The 20,527-nt window shown below is 45.1% G+C and overlaps 1 protein-coding gene across 2 annotated transcripts in view; it reads right to left on the reverse strand.

Moving 5' to 3' along the window:
* TTYH3 (tweety family member 3) overlaps nt 1-20,527 on the reverse strand; it is a 105,268-nt gene that overhangs the window by 43,917 nt on the left and 40,824 nt on the right. For both annotated transcript variants that reach the window (XM_066576403.1, XM_066576402.1), the window contains exons 3-7: nt 16,358-16,469; nt 9,235-9,455; nt 6,791-6,886; nt 1,108-1,180; nt 398-473 (exon numbers count right to left, since the gene is read on the reverse strand). In XM_066576403.1, coding sequence (XP_066432500.1) covers nt 398-473; nt 1,108-1,180; nt 6,791-6,886; nt 9,235-9,455; nt 16,358-16,469 — 578 coding nt within the window. The remainder of the gene's footprint in view (nt 1-397; nt 474-1,107; nt 1,181-6,790; nt 6,887-9,234; nt 9,456-16,357; nt 16,470-20,527) is intronic.

The following is a 20,527-nucleotide window of genomic DNA, read 5'->3' on the forward strand; positions in this document are numbered from 1 at the left end:
AAGGATAGGCCATCAGTAGTTTAAATTCGCTAAAGTGGTTAAGCATTTGTAATTACACGGGCTTGAACAACTCCTATAACCGTCATACAGTACATCACCAAAGCTGCAGGAGTACATGTGTAATATACAGTATAATATATATATATATATATATATATATATATATATATATATATATATATACATATATACATATATATATACATATACACACACACACACACACACACACACACACACACTTTAGATTTTCATTTCCCATTATACACATTCTTAGATTTTGTTTGCTTTTGCAGCAGCTGCTTGGCATTGAGTGCTGCTCCCCAGCTTGCTGTTGTCTAGTATGCTCAAGTGCTTCTCACACTCTCTACTTGTAAACAAATGAAAGAAAAATTACCTGCATTCAAGACAGATTTTTCTTGTACCACCTTGGCAACAAATTTGTCAGGATCCACACAAAAGTCACTGGAACCCTTGATGCGAAGAAGTGAGACAGGAGTTAGAATAACCAGGCATTCTGTATCCGTGAAAGCATCTACAAATACAGAGGTCATCCTAATCTTGTGGACGGGCACATTCACATGGGCGTATTTTCTGTCTGCATTATGTCCGTATTTCTTACAGAATAAGACGGACAGCATACTCCCCATTGATTTGATTCGCATCGGAGTATTCATACGTGCCTCTTTTACAAGCGGCATGTTCTTATCTGGTCTGTATCGTGGATTGAAACCACCCATTAACGTCTATGGGATAGCATAAAAACACAGCGGATATGCAGTAGCATATTATTTTTCTGCATGTTGCCAGGAAACCGTTAGTAAAAAAAATGCAGAGACATCAATTGGGGCCTTCTTGCTTTTTTTTGCACGCATAAAAAACAAAAATGAATACAGATGCACCCCATGCATGAAAAAAATGCATTAGCCCCCAAAACGCACTAAAGACGGAAACACAAAAGCAGTGAAAACGAGCTATTTTCATGCACCTAACTTGCATACGCCCATGTATTTGTGCCCGAAGTATGATAAATCCTGGTAAATCAGAAGACACTACATTACATGAAAACACAAGATAAAGAAAGATACTACATATTGTTCTGCTTACCACTGCCACAGCAAGCTCCAGGCCCATGGATGCCCAACTAACGATCAGCGACAGGACTCCCAGGAAGCAGACGCTGCAAATACAAAAAGTATGTCACTAAATGTGAAACCTGCAAACCTCCCGTCTCTTCAACAACTACTGCAAGGAGAAACCAGGATCGAGCAAGTCAGATTTCAACTTGTCCAATAGCATCATGACCCCCATCAACAATTGGATACACAGCCATGTCCTACAAACATATTATACAGGCTCTTCTTGGATCCAGTTACCGATGCTGTCAACGTGTAAAGTGGGCTGTGTTCCCCATTCAATGTCAATGGCTGACATCAGGTTTCCTCCGCCCGCTGGTATCACCTGACGGCAAGCAGAGGGCAGCACCCACTTCACAGACCTACAGCACCCGAAGCTGGATCTGAAGAGAGCCGGTGCGGGTGAACAGAGGTCAATATCCATTAAAGGCAACCAAACATAGGCAGTGATAGCAGGGCCACGGCTGCAGAGATCTGCAACCAACCTAGCTGACAAACACACCGCCGGACTCCTCTTATTAATTTTTTGTAAAACTACACTAAAATGTCTCCTTTTATACAAGGACCTAGATACAGTTTACCTTTAAAAGGGATTCTGTCATCGGGTTCATGCTACCGAACCACAGGCAGCATAAACTCAGGACAGATAGGTCCATATGAGGGCAAAGGGCCTGTATTCTAAAACGCTATGGCGTTTCAAAAAACACACTTCAAAGTTTGACTCTGCAAAGGTCACAAGTTGGGCCGCACCAGCCCCCCCATGAGCGCAGCATGTAGAGCCAAAAATGTCACCGCCTTTCTGTATAGAGTCATTCTTGACGCTGCGGTTTCCTTCTCCTTTATAGGCGAATTGTCAAAAAAATCTGTCCCATAGTGATCTCCAGCAAGGAACCAGAGCAGAGATCAGCTATAAGCGTGAGACTCTGGATGATCTGCCAAGTCCACGCATTACAAGGATGCCTTGTAATGCCTAATTCTCCCTGTAGGGGCGCTGCAGAGAAAAGGAGCACTTGCTAACAAGTTTTGCTGCAGTTTACTATCAATTGCTCGGGTCTAGCAGCATGGAGGACTCTTCTAAAGGGGGCCATACACATCAGACAGAAATAGGCTGATGGTTGAAAAAACAATCGTCTGGCAGAGGCAACACTCATTTGGCAGAGGCAACCATACACTTTTTAGTTCATATTGGTTGTTAAACTTGTCCAAACAGGCTATTCATGTTCAATGACACCGGGCGACTGACAAAAAGGTCTTTCCGGGAAGGTTTTTTCGAGGGAAGATCCTTCATTTTCAAAAGGTTGTTCATGAAAATGAAAGATCTTTTAAATGACCATTGGATGAAAATCTCAATCGTGGCCAACTTCTTATCAAATGATAACTGCCATTGGACGACTACCCAACGAACAACCATTTGAGTTAAAATTGGCCATTTCCATCAACTTCATTTTAATGTCTATGGGCACCTTAAAAGGGGCATTCTCCCCCCCCCCCCCCCCCCCCCCCGCGCCCCCGCCTCCTGAATCTTTTCTCACGAGCGGGCAGGTACTCGAAAAGGACAGTACTCGCTCGAGTATTTGTCCTTAGCGAGTATGCTCGCTAATCTCTACTGTTGTCTATTGACAAACTCTTGACTATACGGAGGATAGGTCTTCAGTAGTTCATGTCCCGGAATACCCCATTAAATGGAGAGAAAGAAAAAAAAAAGACTTTGCAACATGGACAATCAACTTAACAACTTTATACACGTAAATTAACGTTGGAGAATCTACTACAAAAGTTATTTGTTAAAGCCATACAGTGGAGAAAAAGTAATATGTTACACACATGGTTACACCATTGTAGCTGACGGTCGGAGGAGGATGAGGGTTTTCCACACAAATGGAGGCTACAAGCTCGTTAATCCCCTCCAGATGTTATACATTTATACCTAATAGAGGACGGGGCCCGGAGAGTGCAGCTTCTTTTGCTGACTGTTGCAGTTTTTAGGTCTCTAATTTTCCACAGCAGCTGGATATTTCCACTAAAAGTGATCCAAACTTCACCCACAAAATACTAGGGGAGCATTGTGTCAGGACAGCGGTTTTTAGCATTTTCTGGCAGCTCTCAGGAAGGCGGGTCTTCTTATTTCAGCATTTTTAATGCTGGATTCCTATTGAATTGTATTGATGATAGTCTTACTATTTAGATTCACTTAAGGCCCATTTAGACAGCGATTATCGCTCAAAAGCCATCTTTTGAGCAATAATCGTTGTTTGTAACTGCACTGACATCGTGCAGTTTTTGTTAAGCCGTGGCTGATCACTGATCTTTCAGCATTATCAGGAATTCACAGCGGGATACAGCTGATATTATTGTTTCGGCTGTATCCTGCTCCCTGATGACAGGCTGGGTATGAAGAACGGAGCGGTCCAGCTGTGTTCTCCATACCCCGCTCGGAGCACTCGGCTGTATAACAGCCGGGCGCTCCGAGCAGAGAACAGCTGGATGCAGAGGAAAGGGCGGCCCAGCTTGTCTTCTGCATCCTCCGCTTAGCTGTATAACAGCCGGGCACTCCGAGCGGGGAACAGCTGGATGCAGAAGACAAGTGTCCCTACTTGTCTTCTGCATCCACCGCTCGGAGCGCAAGGTGATCACTCATCGTTTGCGCAATCATCTTGTGCTGTAAATGACAACGATTACCACTCAAAAGCCATCTTTTGAGCAATAATCGTTGCGTCTAAATGGGCCTTTATTGGCACGAAGCCCTCCCTCAGTACAACCCATGGCATCAATCTATCTGAAATGTCCTTCTAGTCATGTTTATACCCATCAACCCGCTTCCTTAGCAGGAAGAAACAGATTTACACAGGCAGAGTAGGAGATTGGTAGTTGTTAACCAGTACATCCAACTTGACAGAAGACAATAAAAGCCTGCAGTGAAGGAAGGAACAGGCAGACTTCCAGGTACTCAGCATTTCCTTTTCTCTAACTTATTTACTTATAAGACTCTTGCAGAAGTTTCTCGGCATCTGTCACCTCTTATGTAACCTGAAAGCAGGAGAGGTTTCTATGCAGGCACCCAGGACGCAACAAAGGAGAGAAGACACTTCAAAGTACAGCTACGTAGTCGATGAATTAATAATGAGGATTAGACACTTGCAAGGGCTTTGAGCTCAAAGCCAAGCTGAAAAAATTCCCAAAAGCTGCAGGGCAAAGGTAATGCAGGGCAGCGGGGAAATCCTATACTACGGAGTCACGCTGTGAACTCGAGGTTTAAAGAGAAAACGGTGTAGGAAATAACAAAACCATAAAGCGAGAAAAGTATTCAGTAAAGATGTGCATGCTGCAAGGTTAGTACTGCTAGTAATTGGCATTTTATCTCTCAATGCAAAATTCCATCCTGGTGGTATGGTTATTTAGGACTTGGGGCCCCTGTCCGTTCCAGAATGGGGAGCGCTCAGTAAGAACAGCTTCCACTATGGCAAATCCTTATGGTTTTACCCCTGCTGTCTCTTTCTCTATGCAGTGCTAGCAATCAATGATAAATTGGCATTGCATCAAATGACCAGCTAGAGCCTGTACCATCTCTGACTGCTGGGAGGACCCTCTGTAGGTCATAAATATACAGTCAGGAGTTCCAACATCTCCTTCATTGTAACTGTGTGACAGGAACCTCTATCAGCAGTAATGTGAGAGAAGTTTCTGTCGCCCCTTGTGAAGAGCCTGTGTGGCACAATCTATGCAAATTCTTTATACAAAAATTCTGGAGACCGAAATAGTGACTAATTGAGAGAACAGAAAGACCAGCAATTTCCAGGCAGTCGCAATGAGATCACATGACCTATTAGAAACAAAGAACTTCTAGAGTTTTCCAGAACATATCTGGGGGCTAATTACATAATGTATGGGAAAATAAATAAATAAATCAGAGTGGATTTTTTTTTATTCATTATGTAGCTATCCCCCCTAGTATATATAAGGGGACACAGGCACTCTGCTCACATTTACTGATGATGAACACATAGCACCTGACATACACTTATAATAGAGGAGATCACAGCTCATCCTCCTGACTGTATACTTATGGTCTGTAGATTTAGGGGACTATAGAAGGTAATAGTTAAACAGCTCCCCCATCCACCCACAAGCTGTGAAACTGAAAGTTAGGCTCTTTTTACATGAGCCGATCCTCGTTTGCTCAAGCAAGAAAGCGAGTGACGGCATCACCAGCTCGCTCGCTCTCGTGCAGCCTGCTTAGACAGGCAGATTCTTTGTTGACTCGCTCAACGAGAATCGTTCCATGTCATTCAGTCTTTCACATTAGCGAATGTGAAAGACTGAACGATGGCTACTTAGAGAGAACGAGAAGTAAACGAGCCAACAATGATTTGTAAGCCTGCATAAAATGAACGAACGAACGAGAAGGGAACGATTCTCGTTGTTGTTCAGCTGTTAGCTCAAGTTTAGGCTGATTATCATTTATTTTTACTCGTTTGAATGATAAACTGTTCCATCTAAAAGCAACTCAGCCTCAAGATGGTGCCTGATAAGTATTAGACAGGAGACTGTACTGCAGGAAAGTGACTGCAATAGAGGGGAGACCTGCAGAGTGCATCAGGCAAATAGGTGAGAGGTGATAATGCAATTTTTTTTCCTTGCAAGAAAAAAAAAAAAAGGGGGGGGGCGCTGCACAGTTCTACAGATTTACTGTAATTTAGGTCATAAACTGGTGAGAGTTATAGCACAAATCTACACCCACTCATAGCAGCCATAAATTTCAATTTGTGGTGCATGAAGAGACAAAGATGCGAGGAGATTACTAAGCATGCGGTGCTTCCTACAACGGGCACATCATATGCCAACATATTGTGGACTCTGACTGCGATACGGAACGTCAGTCTAACTAAATCTCCTCCACCGAGAGGATTTGCAGCTCTACATTAGAGAGACGGCGTTCTGACCGGTCAAGATTATAAAGAAATTAATCAGCACAGCATTTAGGACCCCAAAAAAGACATAACTGTAAGAGCTATCCGAGTCTAAATAATGAGCAGATAACATCTAGGCGTCTTCCCTCACTTACCAGTACAGAGCATGCAATAAAAACACATTTATTAAACGTGTAAGCTGGCCCTCGTGGGGACAAATCCACCATTTATGAAATATTTTCTCCTAGACAAAAGATTAGAGCTCTTGACAAAAACGTGGTGCAGCTCCCAGCGCCTGAGGGGGAACCATGGAAATCCCAACAAAACCCTGGAGCCCGTCCAACAGTTGGCGGTATTACAGTTTAGTATTACAGGACCTGTTCACTGGCTCAGACGCCGAATGAGAAGGCTCTATACTGTACAAAACAAGAAGGGAACACCGGCCTCCTGGGGTCCTTCCAAAATAAAATGTGAAACTGCAGACTGAGGCACGTATAGCAAAGGGTATGCGCCAGAAAAGTGGTGTAATGAGCCATTAAAAATATACTGCAAGTGACGTGCAAGTTGCACAAAGGCAGAAGAGCTTTCCAGAGGGCGTGACACCACCGTACCAGGATCACACCGCTACTTCAATGCTTTTCCACAAGGTCACTTGCACATTTTTCGGTAGAAAGGTATGGTGCCAGCGACTGTGCAATACTCTGATAATATAGAGTTGTGCTATATAGTCACCTGAGTACTACTTACCCTGCCAGAATGGCCTTTGAGTTCCGTATAAGACCGAATAGCACCAACAGGCATATGAAGACATGAAAAAGAAGCAGGCCCAGATAACCCAACCACCTAGAATGAAAGGGCAAAACAAGAAAAATTAAAGGTTACCTTTAACGCATCGACAAAGTTGGCCTATCAGTATAAAGCCCAGCTCCAACAAAAACCCAACAACTTTGGCGTCTTAGGACAAGGGTAATAACACGGAACTTTAAATAATGGGTCTTAAATAGTATGCATAGCCCATAGTATGCATAGCCAGGGCCTTATAAAACCCCCTCTGGTTGAATCCGCAGTGCTCGGACACACAGCTTCTCTTATGGAACACATTTGGGTGGATTGGGGATTTACCGCCAGAGCCAACCAAACCTGCACAGCCCTCCATGGGGAATTGATGGTTTAAGAGGGAGTCTAAATGTGTAGCTGTGACATAGTAACCCTTAGTTGGGCACAAAATGCTTAGCAATGACAGAACTGAAAAATAGTTTATGTTATATACGGCAATCAGATATAACGTTAAGGCACTGCCTAATACACTAATCTACCAGAAGTATTTGGACCCCCATATCAGTAGAATGGATGGCGTCTTACTAGCATACAGCGTGTCCTAATTCATAAGATGCAGCCCCTTGGAGATGTTAGCTATAGGTTGTGACGGGAACTGCATACTATTGGATATACAGACTACGCAGCGGCACACAAGCCGGTTATCACAAAGCACAATGCATCGCCCTTCTATAATAGAGCATCGTCGTAGGGCAGTTGAGCAATCAAAGAACATCTTACGGAGTGACGAATCACACTGCTCCATCTTCACATCAGATGGACGTACCCGGGTGTGGAGGAGTCTGGAGAACACCTTCTGCCTGAGTGTGCTGTGCCAACAGTTATGTACAGCGGAGGTTCCGTTATGGTCAATGATGTTTTATGTGGCATGGTCTTGGTCCGTTGGTTGTAGTGACAGAACCATGACCATGGAGGTGTACCCTGACATCCTAGACAATGTGGTAATACTCTGGGAATGGTCAGCCATACTTCCTACAAGACAAGATGCCTTGTCACACATCCAACGCTGTTTTATGTTGGCTTGACTATGTGGATGAGTCCGACCTGAACCCTACTGGACATCTTAGGGACAAACTTAAATGTCGGGTCAGGAAATATGAATAGCGTCCATCTTTTTTGAGAACTTGTCAGACATTTGCAAAATGAATGGAGGGAAATGTATTCTGCTGTGAGTTTAAACCCCATCTACGTACATTGTACTGTATTTTGCTGCACATCCCGCGTTGTGTGAACTAACCTTTACACTTCTCCATTGTCCTTGCTTCCAACACATCAACTTCAATAACTGCCTGGTCACTTGCAGCCTAATATCTCCCACCCCATGAAAGGCATTATTGTCAGGAAATAAACAATGTTATTCCCTTTACCAGTCAGTGGTTTTAATGTTATACCTGATTGATGTATCTAGGAGGCCGTTCACATAGGGGTTCTCATATACATTTCAAGTATAGCTTAAACATACATGAAAAAAGAACATATGGAAATAAACGCCATTTCAAGCATACCTGTAGGCTTTTCAAACATATGCGTCAGACGCATAGGCATTCGTTTCTATAGGTTTGTGTCCGTTTTTGCATTAAAAATGAAAACTTTTCACTGTAAGCTTTTTTCAGAATAAAGGTTTTGTAGTTGAACACGGTTTCCCAAGACATTTGATTAAAAAGTATACCTTAAATGTATGGAAACATCTAGCCATAGGTTTCCATTCCCTATACACTTCCATTCTTTTTTTTTTTGTAGGACACAAAAGCATAGTAAAACTACACTTTACCATCCTACCAGGAAAAAAAAAGAAAAAAAAGGTCAAAGACAGTCGAGGTATGCATATCTGAACTACATTTGACCCATTCTAGCCTATGGGAATGTAAAGCAAAAACATACAATTCATGGATGCTTAAATTCTAGTGTGAACCGCCTCTAATTTAAAGGGTTTTCCCGGGACTTTGACTATTGATGACCTTTGCTTAGGATAGGACATCAGCATTTGATCCTGCCGGCTCAGGGTCCCCACCGATCAGCTGATCCTCAAGCCTGCTATCCCTGCAGGAGGCCCGATGTGTAATATTGATTTCAATGGAAGCAGTCTAACAGCGATGTCTATTACACTTCTGGCCTCGACGACATCTGGCCAAGCTGCACTGACAGCCGGCAGGAGGATCAGCGGGGATCCCGAGTAGCATCCCCCACTAATTAACTATTGATGACCTCTCCTGAGGGCAGGTTATCAATAGTAAAAGCCAAGAGAACCCCTTAAATCTAAAAATATTCAAGTTTTTAAAACCTTGCTTCTCAGCTATTCTCCAAGTAGCCTCTGACCTGAAATAAATGATTTTAGCGCCTCTGGCACGTCTTACCTGTACCAGTCATACAGATCCACCTGTGCAGCCAGGTCGTCCATGTTGACATCAGCGTTCTTCCAGAATGGGATATCAGAGGTTTGTTGCACCAGTGTGTACAAGAGACCCTGAAGTTTCTGAACGATGTGCAGGTAATCCGTCTGCTTTGTAAACATGGCTTCCAGTTCTAGTAGATTTGGTTCCACCGTTTGGTTTAGCGCTATGGTGCTTTCCGAGACCTAGGAGGAGAAAAAAAAAAGGCATAATAACAGAACTACAAAAAGCAAATATTCACCTACACCACTATTTTGGTTTTAAACATAAATGGGCTTAAAATTCATGTGCTGGTTAATGCACTAATGCATCTTCATAGTGGTCAGAGCTCCATATTCCTTGCCTGGACAAAGATAAAAGAATTACATTCCAGCTGCCTGCAGTCACCACTAGAGGGAGCTCACTACTTACACACTAAACGCAATAAGGCCGGTCTCACATCTGTGTTGGGACTTCCAACCAGAAGTTCCATCACATATCCGGGTCAAAACGTCAGAAGATAAAGCACTGCATGCAGCGCTTTTCCTTCTGTCCAAAAGCCGGGCAGCAACCCGGAGGTGAGGTGTGAAACTACCCTCATGCTACAGTATATAGCAAACTCCTTCTAGGACAGCACTACAAGCACGGGGGTGCACTGGATCCACTTTGAATAATCCCTACTTGACAATGAATGCAGCCCCCCAGTTGTGATCTGTGAAGAAACCTGGAAGTGTTGGGTGGTTTGTGTACTGCAGGATAGGACAGATCTTCCCCTAAAACCGCCCTCCACTCTGGACCCCGACCAGGTGACTATTAACCCATAAATCATAAGTTAGTGCTAAACGTTTGGTAATTAACACTCCATAAGGCTACCTACACACGGGCGAGCGTGATATTGGACACAGTTCCTCGGCCTGATATTGCGCTGGTCAATGTGCGTTTTACCCGCCGATGCGAGGCAATTTTCAGGCAACGCCCCATCACTTCTGTAAAATTCCGTTCCTCCCACGCCAGTTTCAGACGTAATGGAGGATTGGAAGGGTTGCCTATTGATTTCAGTGGGAAACCCCACACCGCACAGCATGCGAGTGCCATGCAATGTACTTAAGGCCCCAGTGAAATCAATGGGTGATGCGTTCCAAGGAATGTGAAAAAATAAAACATGCCCAATACTTTTCCTCAGCATCGCTCATGTGTACGAGTCTGTGCAAAAAAATAGAGTTCATGTTCGTGAGAGTTTTGTGCGCCCCACAACACACGATTCTCCTGGTGTTAACGAGCCTAGGGGAGATGGTGCATTTTTCTGTTTTGCTGTGACAGCCATTTTTTGCAGAAGTCTCAAGAAGAAGTAGTGCAGCCCTTGGGGTGTCACATGTGAATTTGCTCATCAGAAATGAATGTCATTTTGACAGCATATTAAATTGTAAATTTGGTTATTCCTTGACTGTCAAAATAATTTAAAGGGGTTTTCCAGTCAAAAATACTATTGATGACTTGATTGGGCACCCGCAGTTGGTGCCACGAGACAAAGAGGTATGGAGCAGAAGCAGTTGGGTCCGACCCCTGTGTAGTGGCCAGTGTTAAGAATTGCATAAAAATCAATGATGGCTGCATTTGCAATTACCAGCACCAACCACTAGGCAGATATCTGAGCATCAGCTTCTGCTCCGTACAGGTGTATTGCGATAAAGCCGATCGGCCAAGGTCATGACTGATGGATCTCAGCCGATCAGCAATTGATGACCTATCCCGAGTAAGTGCCAGTAAAACCCCTATAAGGGCATGTTCACACGACGCGTAAATCCTGGGATTTTCTAATGTAGATTTGCGCACGAAAGACACTACACCTATTACGGTAGTAGCAAAGAGGAGGAGATCTAAAGACATCTCATCTGTGCGCTGCGGAAAATATCTGCCGTGTAAACGGACCTGTTGTGCAGACTGTAAAGCCACAGCATGACAATATGTGGACGCACGTGGGGATGTTGCTGCCGACTCCACAGTGGATATTACATCCCCTGTGTACTTGCCCTAAGGGGCGTTCCCACATACCGCAGCTGACTTGCTGCAGATCTACAAGACGATTTCACCCCTTCAACTTGAATTCAACTGGAGGGGTAAAACTGCAGGGAATCAGCGACATGTGAACACAGCCCGAATGTCTAAACTGGCACAACTTCCAGTTGTCATTTTTGCAAAAAAATATCTGCTACTCTACGTCACCGACTGCCTACCTGCCCCACTGGGAGAACACCGTCTGCAGCAACCAGCAGTCTGCATGCTGAAGATGGCCTTACAGCGACCCAGCAAGACATTTCCCAGAGGTTTGCCGAGATTCTCCGCGGTGAACCAATCTGTCCGATAGGCTCAATGCAGAGAACTGTCAGCTCTCCCCTGCTCCCGGGCGGAGATCTGCTGCGGGATATCGCTACGCCCGTGGACAGGCAGCCGAATGCCACTAATGGCAGGTCTGCTGTGTATCATATTCCCCAGCACACCCGGCCTTCTAGATTCTAGTTCAGGTTTCTCAGATTTCTGATGGCGACTCGATCAGGAAACTAATGGCAGACGTCACTGGAGAAATGCAAAACCTTTATTTCATGGCTTTCTTGGCTGTAGATTGTGGGAGTTAATGTGGCTGTACTTACAGGAGCGATTGTCATGCCCAATTTGTGTACATTGTGGGAAGCACTGAATCACACCTGAAAAGAGCCCATTGTTTTCAATGGAAGCAGCCAAAAAAAAAAAGAATCATATTGAACTCGCAAGTGTGATGTGATTTTTAAAAAGTTTTCCTATTGAAACGATATGCGATTTTTACACGCTTGGGGGAACCAAAATTGCAGGCTTGCGAGTGCGATACGGGTCGGAGTTTCTCGGACTGCGATCGCACTTGTCCGTGTAACAACAGCTTAATGTGAAATATAAACTCAGAGCTTATTTAGTCATCACCAATGTAAGATAGGAACTTTATTGGGGAAGTGAGCTTTAAAAGTCATGTGCGGTCATGGGGTTCCCCTCTTATGCCCCCCGCTATAAGCCACTCACTGTACTGGACCGAGACCATCATGTATTGTACTGGACAGCTATACCCCGGGATGTAATACTACACAGCAGCCGGACCTGCAATGGTCGTCTTCAACCTTAAAAGGCTTGAACAACCCCCTTAAGAAATAAAAAGGGTCAGACATGTTGTGCAGGGATGGTCGCCCACTATAGTGCGCACAGTGCGGCCTGCTGCGCCCCACATTGTACATGCATGCTCTAATTAGTCAATAAATCAGGCGGAGGAAACGTAAACCCCTGGAGACCCCATAGACGACACAGAAGCTAATAAGCTGCAACAGACGAAGTTTGGAGAACGTTTTCTCTTCTTAAGGAGCATAGTTTAGGGGTCACATGGGGAAATAAGAATGTCGCGCACTTCCTGACACGACACACTGTTTATATCAGGACGTATAGTAACGCTGAACAACAGGAAAGCAGCGCATCCTGTCCATCGTGAGGCGTCCACAGTCACAGATCAGGCAGCAGCGCTGCACCGGCAGCTATGGAGAACACGATCGTGCAAAGGATGGGGATGTGTCAGGGGGCCATGTATGCGTGTGTGTAATACTGGGTGAGGCAAAAGTCTGGACACAGCCATTTAACTGGTGCAATAATGAGAAAATTGACTTCCAATGTGTGAAAGTATAAAATTGGTGCTTGACAAGCATCAGACAGGAGGCTGTACCGCAAGGAATACAGTACACTATATAAACAGGGGACTTGCAGAATGTGGCAGACGATCAGAGAAGGGAAGCAAGGATGGAAAAAAAAAAAAAAAAGTGTTTTCTGGCTAGTGTTTCTTTAAATGAGGGGGAAGTTTCACTAAGTGCTTTACATGTGATCAAGGAGTCCACCATTCTGCCGGATGCACGTGGTTAAACAGGTCATCCAGCCTTTGTGAACGCGCTGAAGAATTGCAGGTGATATATCTTTACAGCACTGTAGAATTCGGCATTCCAGGTTAACCATATTGCGTATTTTTTTCCCACATACACAAGGGACTTTAAATATCCCCAGAGATACGCGGTATGATAGCTGCCAAGATTGCCGGACGTAACGCCTTCGGACTTTTATCTCTGGGGCCATTTAAAGTCCCTTGTGCAAGCGGAAAACGTTATGCAATATAGAATCGATGATAGCGACCCATTCTGCTTGTGCCAATTTGCGTTTCTCTCATTAGGATGATGCAATAGAAATTTGGCTTCATCTGAGCAGGCGATGTTTTTCCATTGCTCCGTGACCCAACATTTGTGCTCATTGGAAGTCGTTCAGATCGCTGGATTTTCCCATCTAATGAGGAATCACACTGAAACCAATCCATGGAAATCTTGGCCCATGATATTATTCTGCACTCCGGGGTCATAGGCTTTAATTTCTATACAGGGAAGCTCCAATCTAGAAAGGGTCGAGGTCTCTAATAAAACGGCTATTCAGTGTAATATTCCATCTATTACATAGAGAAATGCTGACTACATGCCCATCTGACACAGTCACGCTCAGCGTGTGACAACACAGCAATAACTGCTTATTGCAGACGATCATAAGACAGAAGTTACAGAAGTCCCACACTGGTAGACATAAATCTGCTGAAGAGCGAGGATTCTGTTCCCTTCTTTTAATAGGTTGCATTCTAAGATCTGCTGACCGGTCACAACAACCCTACAAGGAGACCAACAAGTACATGGCCGTGGTAAAGACAACATCTTCCAGTAGCTCCAGGTACTACTGCAAGAAGAAGGGAGTCTTTAGGGATTACCAGCTTTCTGCATTGATTACTAATAAAACGTGGTCTGATTGTCAGGCCCCCTGTCCACGGCAGTAATTTCGCCGCCGGCAAACCGCCGGCGAATCACGCCGGCCGACGCTTCCCATAGCATTGCTATGGAAAGCGCCAGCACCTGTCCACAAGCGGAGAATCATTGGGATTCTCCACTCGCAGTGGGCAATGCGCAGATTGCTGCAAATTGCCCCAATTTTCCGCGATCAGCCCATCTATTAGATAGAGCTGGCCGTCGGAGATTCGGCGGCAGATTCTGCTCCCAGGCGGCGGCTCCCGCGGTGTGGCTTCGCCCTGGTTTACCACATCGCCCGTGGACAGCCGGCCTTATACGGGGCAATTACCGGCAATAGTTGTCCCGTGTACACAGCCACGGACAGGAGCAAGAAATCACTCTATAGTCGCTCTGTTTTAGCTCACTGAAACAAAGACTTCTTGCTCGGTATAAGCAGGAGTCATTCAATCTACGAATGACTACCTGCTTACAGTGAATGGAGGGGGCAGCAAGAAGGGATCACCGGCCCGCTCCACATCCATTCAGTCCACTGTGAAAACACAGAAGGGATAGTCATTGAGAGGACTGCCGGGCACTTATGCATCAGACAGTTGTCCTATATAAAGTATGTTATGGAAGCCTTGTGATCATTGAGAGAAGAATGAATTCTATGATGGATCAAAACATTTTACAGAAGACCGTAAGGACAGCCAGGAGCTCAAGCTGAAAAGACATTGGATGGTGCAACAAGACAGTCACCCAAAGCACAAGTAAATCAACTAAAGAAGGGTTGAAAAACAACATTTGTGTTCTGTAGTGTTCAAGAAGACATTTGTAAATCTCATTTAGGGGGATACTATAGGAAATGAGGATCTACAGGATATTAAATTCAATGGTTCATTCACTTTTTATCACTGCAGTGTGGATATTTACTCAATGTGCTTAATAAAGGAATGACCGATACTACTGCTTGTGTGTTATTAGATACGTTGTGTTTGTCTAGAATTAGGACTTGAGAGTTGTATCATCTAAAACTACCCTGAGTGCTTTAGCTCCCAACAGCTGTCCCAACGACTATCACTCTTATGCTTTCACGCAGAGGCAATAGTCAGTCACTCAGTGAATGGAGGTGGAGTGTGCTGAAGATCTCTTCCGGCCGCCAGCCTCCATTCACTGCAAACAGGCAGTCATTCAAAGATGACGCAATTGCCGTCATCAGATTAAACTGAGCAAAGAGTCGCTACTATTAAACCCGTTTTAGTGAGCTGAAACGGATCGACTATTGTCTACGGAGTGACTTCTCTCTCAGTGCCGTGTTGTGTGCCATATTTACACGGGCCGCAAGCTGCCCATAATCGCTTGATTGAGTGATCTGGACGACTATCGGCCTGTGTAAAAGCACCCTGCCATAAGTATCTGACCATTGTTTTATTATTAATCAATGCAGAGATTAAAGTAATTCCACTTACTTTTTATTGCAACTGTTTTTCCTGTGCCAATTCCAGGAAAGCTGGGTGACAACCCCTGGGAGCTGAAATGAACTGCATCTTGGTTGTCACCCAACTTTTCCAGAAACCGATAACAGGTGACTTGATTTAACAGCTTGACAGAAGACGGTGACCCAAGGAAGTAGACTTACTGGAGATTTTTCAGAGAAACATGAAGGCCATGTTCACACTGCAGCACCATCATCAGGTCCCTCATGTATGATGGCAGCACATAATGATGGAAACCATAATGGACCCCATTGTAAGTCAATGGAAGCCACAACACAGATGTGAACACGGCAATGCAGTTATACAAGGAGACATCTCCTAATGAATCACTATATAGTTCAGCAGATTTACTCTCTGGGGGAGCGGAGTGAGACTTCATATGGGGGGGGGGGGGGGATCTAATAGCGGACATATTGGTCATCGATAAACTTCTGAGAAGACTGGATGACGGGGACTCCAGAAATGGCAACTTTCTCGTAATCCATCAGCTGCTCGTGGATCACCAAGTAGATTTCTTCTCCTGTATTTGGGAACGCTGTGACCTTGGACCTGGGAGGTGTAATCACCATCATACAAGTCAGCCAGGAACAGATGGGTAACAGTTGAAGAGCGGTTTAAGGACCTTAGTTATGTCAGTGAAACGCTTATCTCCATCCCCGGACTGATGGCCTATAGTGACACTGTGTGCATGCAGCGTGACGAGCGTCTTCATTCATATACAGACATGCAGGGCACGTTATACAGGATGCTGAACTGAAAAGGAAAAAAAAATGTCTATTTATTGCTACTAACCCGATCCTGGATTCCTGCCACGGTACGGTTGACATGTCTCAGCGAATATGTCACTCTGTGGATGCCATCGCTGGTCTCCCCGTTGCCATAGAAACCAACGGCGATGCCAGCACTGCAAGGAAGAAACGGAGCAGAAATGACTTACCATTATGTAAAACACCTAAAGGAAAAGCTACTGCAGGACGGCTGATGTCCGCCGCCGACACAAATACATCCCAGCCCATTGAAGAAACAGCTCAAGCAACATTTCACCCATTGGGAAACCGCATCCACATCACACCCCATTCAATCAAGCGGAAGTGGGGGAACATTCTGCAAGAGAGATTTCACCTGACTGGATCCCAAAAACAAAAAACTAAACCCCATCTTTTTTGTTTTTGGTTCAGAGCTCCTATGCAGGCCTATGTGTCTCCATGGTTGCTACAAACAGACCCAATGGGAAACACTAGCCGATCCTCCGGCGCAGCTTTCAGCCGTGCAGGAGGATCGCCACTTCCCTGAAGGGATGCAAGGCGCGTATGACTCCAAAATGCCTCACATCCACGGGGAAGTAGCGTGTTGGTGAGCCTAATACCGTGCCCGATATAGCACCCGCCCGTGTGAAATAAGCCTTACTTTCTCCTATCTCCCCCCTTCTCTTACCTAGGTTGTATGCACACGGTTGAGATCCTTGGGTGCAGCCGCCAGCGGACATCACATGGAGACCCCATCGCCGCGCATTTGTATGTCATAATCTCGCCCAAGAATAAGACATGCAGCGACTTTTCAATCTCGGACTAGGAGTCCAAGTGAAAAATTGCTTCTGTGCGAATTAAGCCATCCGAATGAATAGTTCTATCCAACTCTTACAGAATAATTGCCGATGCGAATACAACCTAACCTAAAGCCAATGAAACATGGAAGAACACAACCGCCAGCATCAGACTACACAGGGTTTGTTTGTAGTCTGTAACCATGGAGACACATAGGTCTGCATAGCAGCCTTATACACAAAACAGTAAGCAAACCTACCTGCAAAGCCGTTTCATTTATTTTATTTTTTTTGGTGCATTGGTCCAATAAAATTATTGCCAGAGTGCACATACCCTTTCATATAGCACACTATTAAACTACTTGCTTCATCAAGTCCCTAAAAGCAGTTTTACATGGGACAATTATCAAATGCTAAAGCACCTGGCTGTCGTCCCAGCGATAAATCCCACTTGTACTTTCACACAGGAATGATCGCTCAGTGAATGAAGGCACAACGGGCCGAGGATGGCTTCTGGCTGCCCACCTCCATTCACAGTGCGCAGGCAATGGTTCATAGATGACCGGCCGCCTGCTAACACGGTTCGAGTGCCAATGAGCTTTTAAGCCTGCCTAAAGTGATTGACGGCCGATAAGTGAATCACTTATCATTCATCGTTCATTCACCGTTAGCATTCATGCTGAACGATGATCGGTCCGTGTAAAAGGGCCCTAACTGAAGATGAATTAACCCATCTAAGATGCAATTAGTGTCTCCAATGTCCAGACTTTCTCCTGCTCATCCAAACCTGTTTTGCGGAAGCACTTCTGGATGCCTGGAGGCCATAAAACAAAGCAGCTGTATACCCCGGTGAATATACTGGTCCCGACGAGCCATTATAACTCAGCCAGTCCAGGATATGAAAATGATAAGACTAAAACAGCCGCTGACCAAGATGGGAGGGACGGGCCAGGTGCAGAGAGGAGCCAGAGGATAGAAAGATGGCCGTGGTATAGTTACAATATTCTATTAGTGGTTGGTCCTGACTGCAGCCGCGGCTCCCAGATCACAGGCAGATTACAGCAGCTGGAACACACAGTAGTAGATGGATATCCAAGGCAGGAGAGGAGATTCCTTCACAGAGGGGGTTGTAGTTTCCCATTTCATTTCCGGTTTATTAGCAGTTTGGGGTCTAATTGGGACAGGTCCAGTGACTAATGTAAAGGGAGTAGGTCTAGCCATGTTTTTGCAGCCCTTACAGAGCACTATAATGTAGAGTCTGTCACACTGATTGCAGTGATATGTCAGCTGTGTGTATCTGTGCAGTAGTTTGGGAGAAACTTACATAATAATAGTTGCTCCACCCACTCCACCCTCCAGCCAATGATTGTCAGCTCCAGCTCTCTATGCACAGTAATAGGCAGACAGCAGTCAATCAGTGGCTGAAGGGCGGGACTAGCTGTGGCTCAGGAATATGGAGGACTACTTCCTGTAGACCTCTATATGTGGCTGCTACCAATAAAATGCTAGTTTCTTACAAACTACAGCACAGATCCGCACTGCAATCAGCGTGCCTGTCATGACCTTATTTTCAGGCCCAAGTAGCATTGCATAACACATGGGCACCCCCCTCAGTGTGTTGTGTAGGACACCGCACCTTTCATGTCCCATTCTCATGTGATAACTGCACGATAATGGGGCAATGCAGGGCTTTTTCAATCTCGGACTATGGGTCAGAGCGAAAGATCGCTCATGTGAATAACCTTAATTTTCCGTACAAGTTTTGTCCATGTCAGACACAGACAGAACTCGTGCAAAATCATCGGCCATGTAAATACGGCCTTAGGCTGCCCATGGAGAGGGCTGTGAAGAGATAGTGACACCGTCCCTTTAAGAAGACATGATGTTAAAGCATTAAATCAGTGGTCGCCCGCAACACCGTGCTCGAGGCTGTAAATACACTCGCATATTACATGACCCATCAGCCAATAAGCATCCTTAAAATATCTGATTACGTTTTTGATTGGCTGAGAGAATGATGTGTAAGGATTCCAGTACAGACTGGAATGGGGATTAGGCTGTGTACTGGGAACATGTAGAGTACACTGGTTTAACCCTTTGTAAAAATTCTTTCAAATCCATCACTTTCATGACTGAGACAATAAAATCCCCGAGACGTCTCAACGAAGCACTGATGAGCGGGATCCCCGCCAGTCGCTGAAATTAGGAATACCGCGCTCCACCTGTAACTTTCCCCACCGCCAGGAGATTCCTGCGAGTCATGGCGACAGATACATAATGTGTAGAGGTCTGTGAGCGGGGATGACAGGAGAACGAGCTGCAGGTATCGCCTAAAGTGGTTGGGCAAGATTGTAGAAACATGTCAGCCTTCTTTGAGAAACAGCGCCACCCTCGCCCAATGGCTGTCTTTAGCATTACTTTAAAACCTGGGGTTAGGCTGTAATATTAGCCAGTCCATGGACTGTGTGTTTCTAATGTCCTACAACCCCAGATTCTGCAGCCACTTACAGCACAATAGATGTGGGTGGAGTATTAAAAACCTCAACCACATGCAATGGAAAAAATCTGCAGGAGATCGCAGGTATGTTGCAAATTTTGTAAATCTGGAGCATCAATTCTGTGGCGGATCGGTTGCAGATTGTGTTACATGGGGAGCAATCCTCACCGCAGTCGGCATGCACATCTCATTGTGCATTTGTTGCAAGATTCACAGGAAGAAAAAGTCCCCAACGAGTGGCGTCCGCCTAAGGCCGCTCTCCCACAGGCGTACACAAACGCTGCGAGCGGCGCTGCCTTGTTATATGCCGATGCATTTTTATTGCGTTTTTTGTGCAGTAACAATGCAAGCAAACTGATGTTACAACTTTTTCTCCCCTCCTGACGGCATTATACATGTGCAACTGCCTTTCATTCATTTTAATGGAATACTTAGTGTGTGAAATACGCGCTGAAATGCTGAAATTTGGACATGCTGCATACAATTTTGCGCGTGTGAAATACGCGGCACAAAAACACTAGTGAGAGGCGCCACTGAAATCCACGGAGCTTCAGCTCTGCGTATTGCGGTAATGGGACCAAATTGGACAGCCCGATGTGGAGATCGCGCCAAGAAGTGACACGCTAGCTTTTCTTTCATGATCTTGGATTTCCAGATCTGCGCATTATGAACTAGGATGTGATTTTCATAGAGTTCAACACAATGATAAAATGACTCAGATTTCACCAGGATCTTAGAGAGCTGCTCATTCTGTGCCTAGGAGTCCAGTGGGCAGTGCCATCAGTGACTGACAGCTACCCTGTATACGGTTATATACAGAGGAGGCTGATAGCACCGCCCACTGGACTCCTAGGCACAGAATGAGCAGCAATATGAATGAATATAATGCAAGTTATACTGAATCATTCCCCATAAAACTATA

The sequence above is a fragment of the Eleutherodactylus coqui genome, chromosome 8 (genome assembly GCF_035609145.1).
Source record: "Eleutherodactylus coqui strain aEleCoq1 chromosome 8, aEleCoq1.hap1, whole genome shotgun sequence".
NCBI classification, from domain to species: domain Eukaryota; kingdom Metazoa; phylum Chordata; class Amphibia; order Anura; family Eleutherodactylidae; genus Eleutherodactylus; species Eleutherodactylus coqui.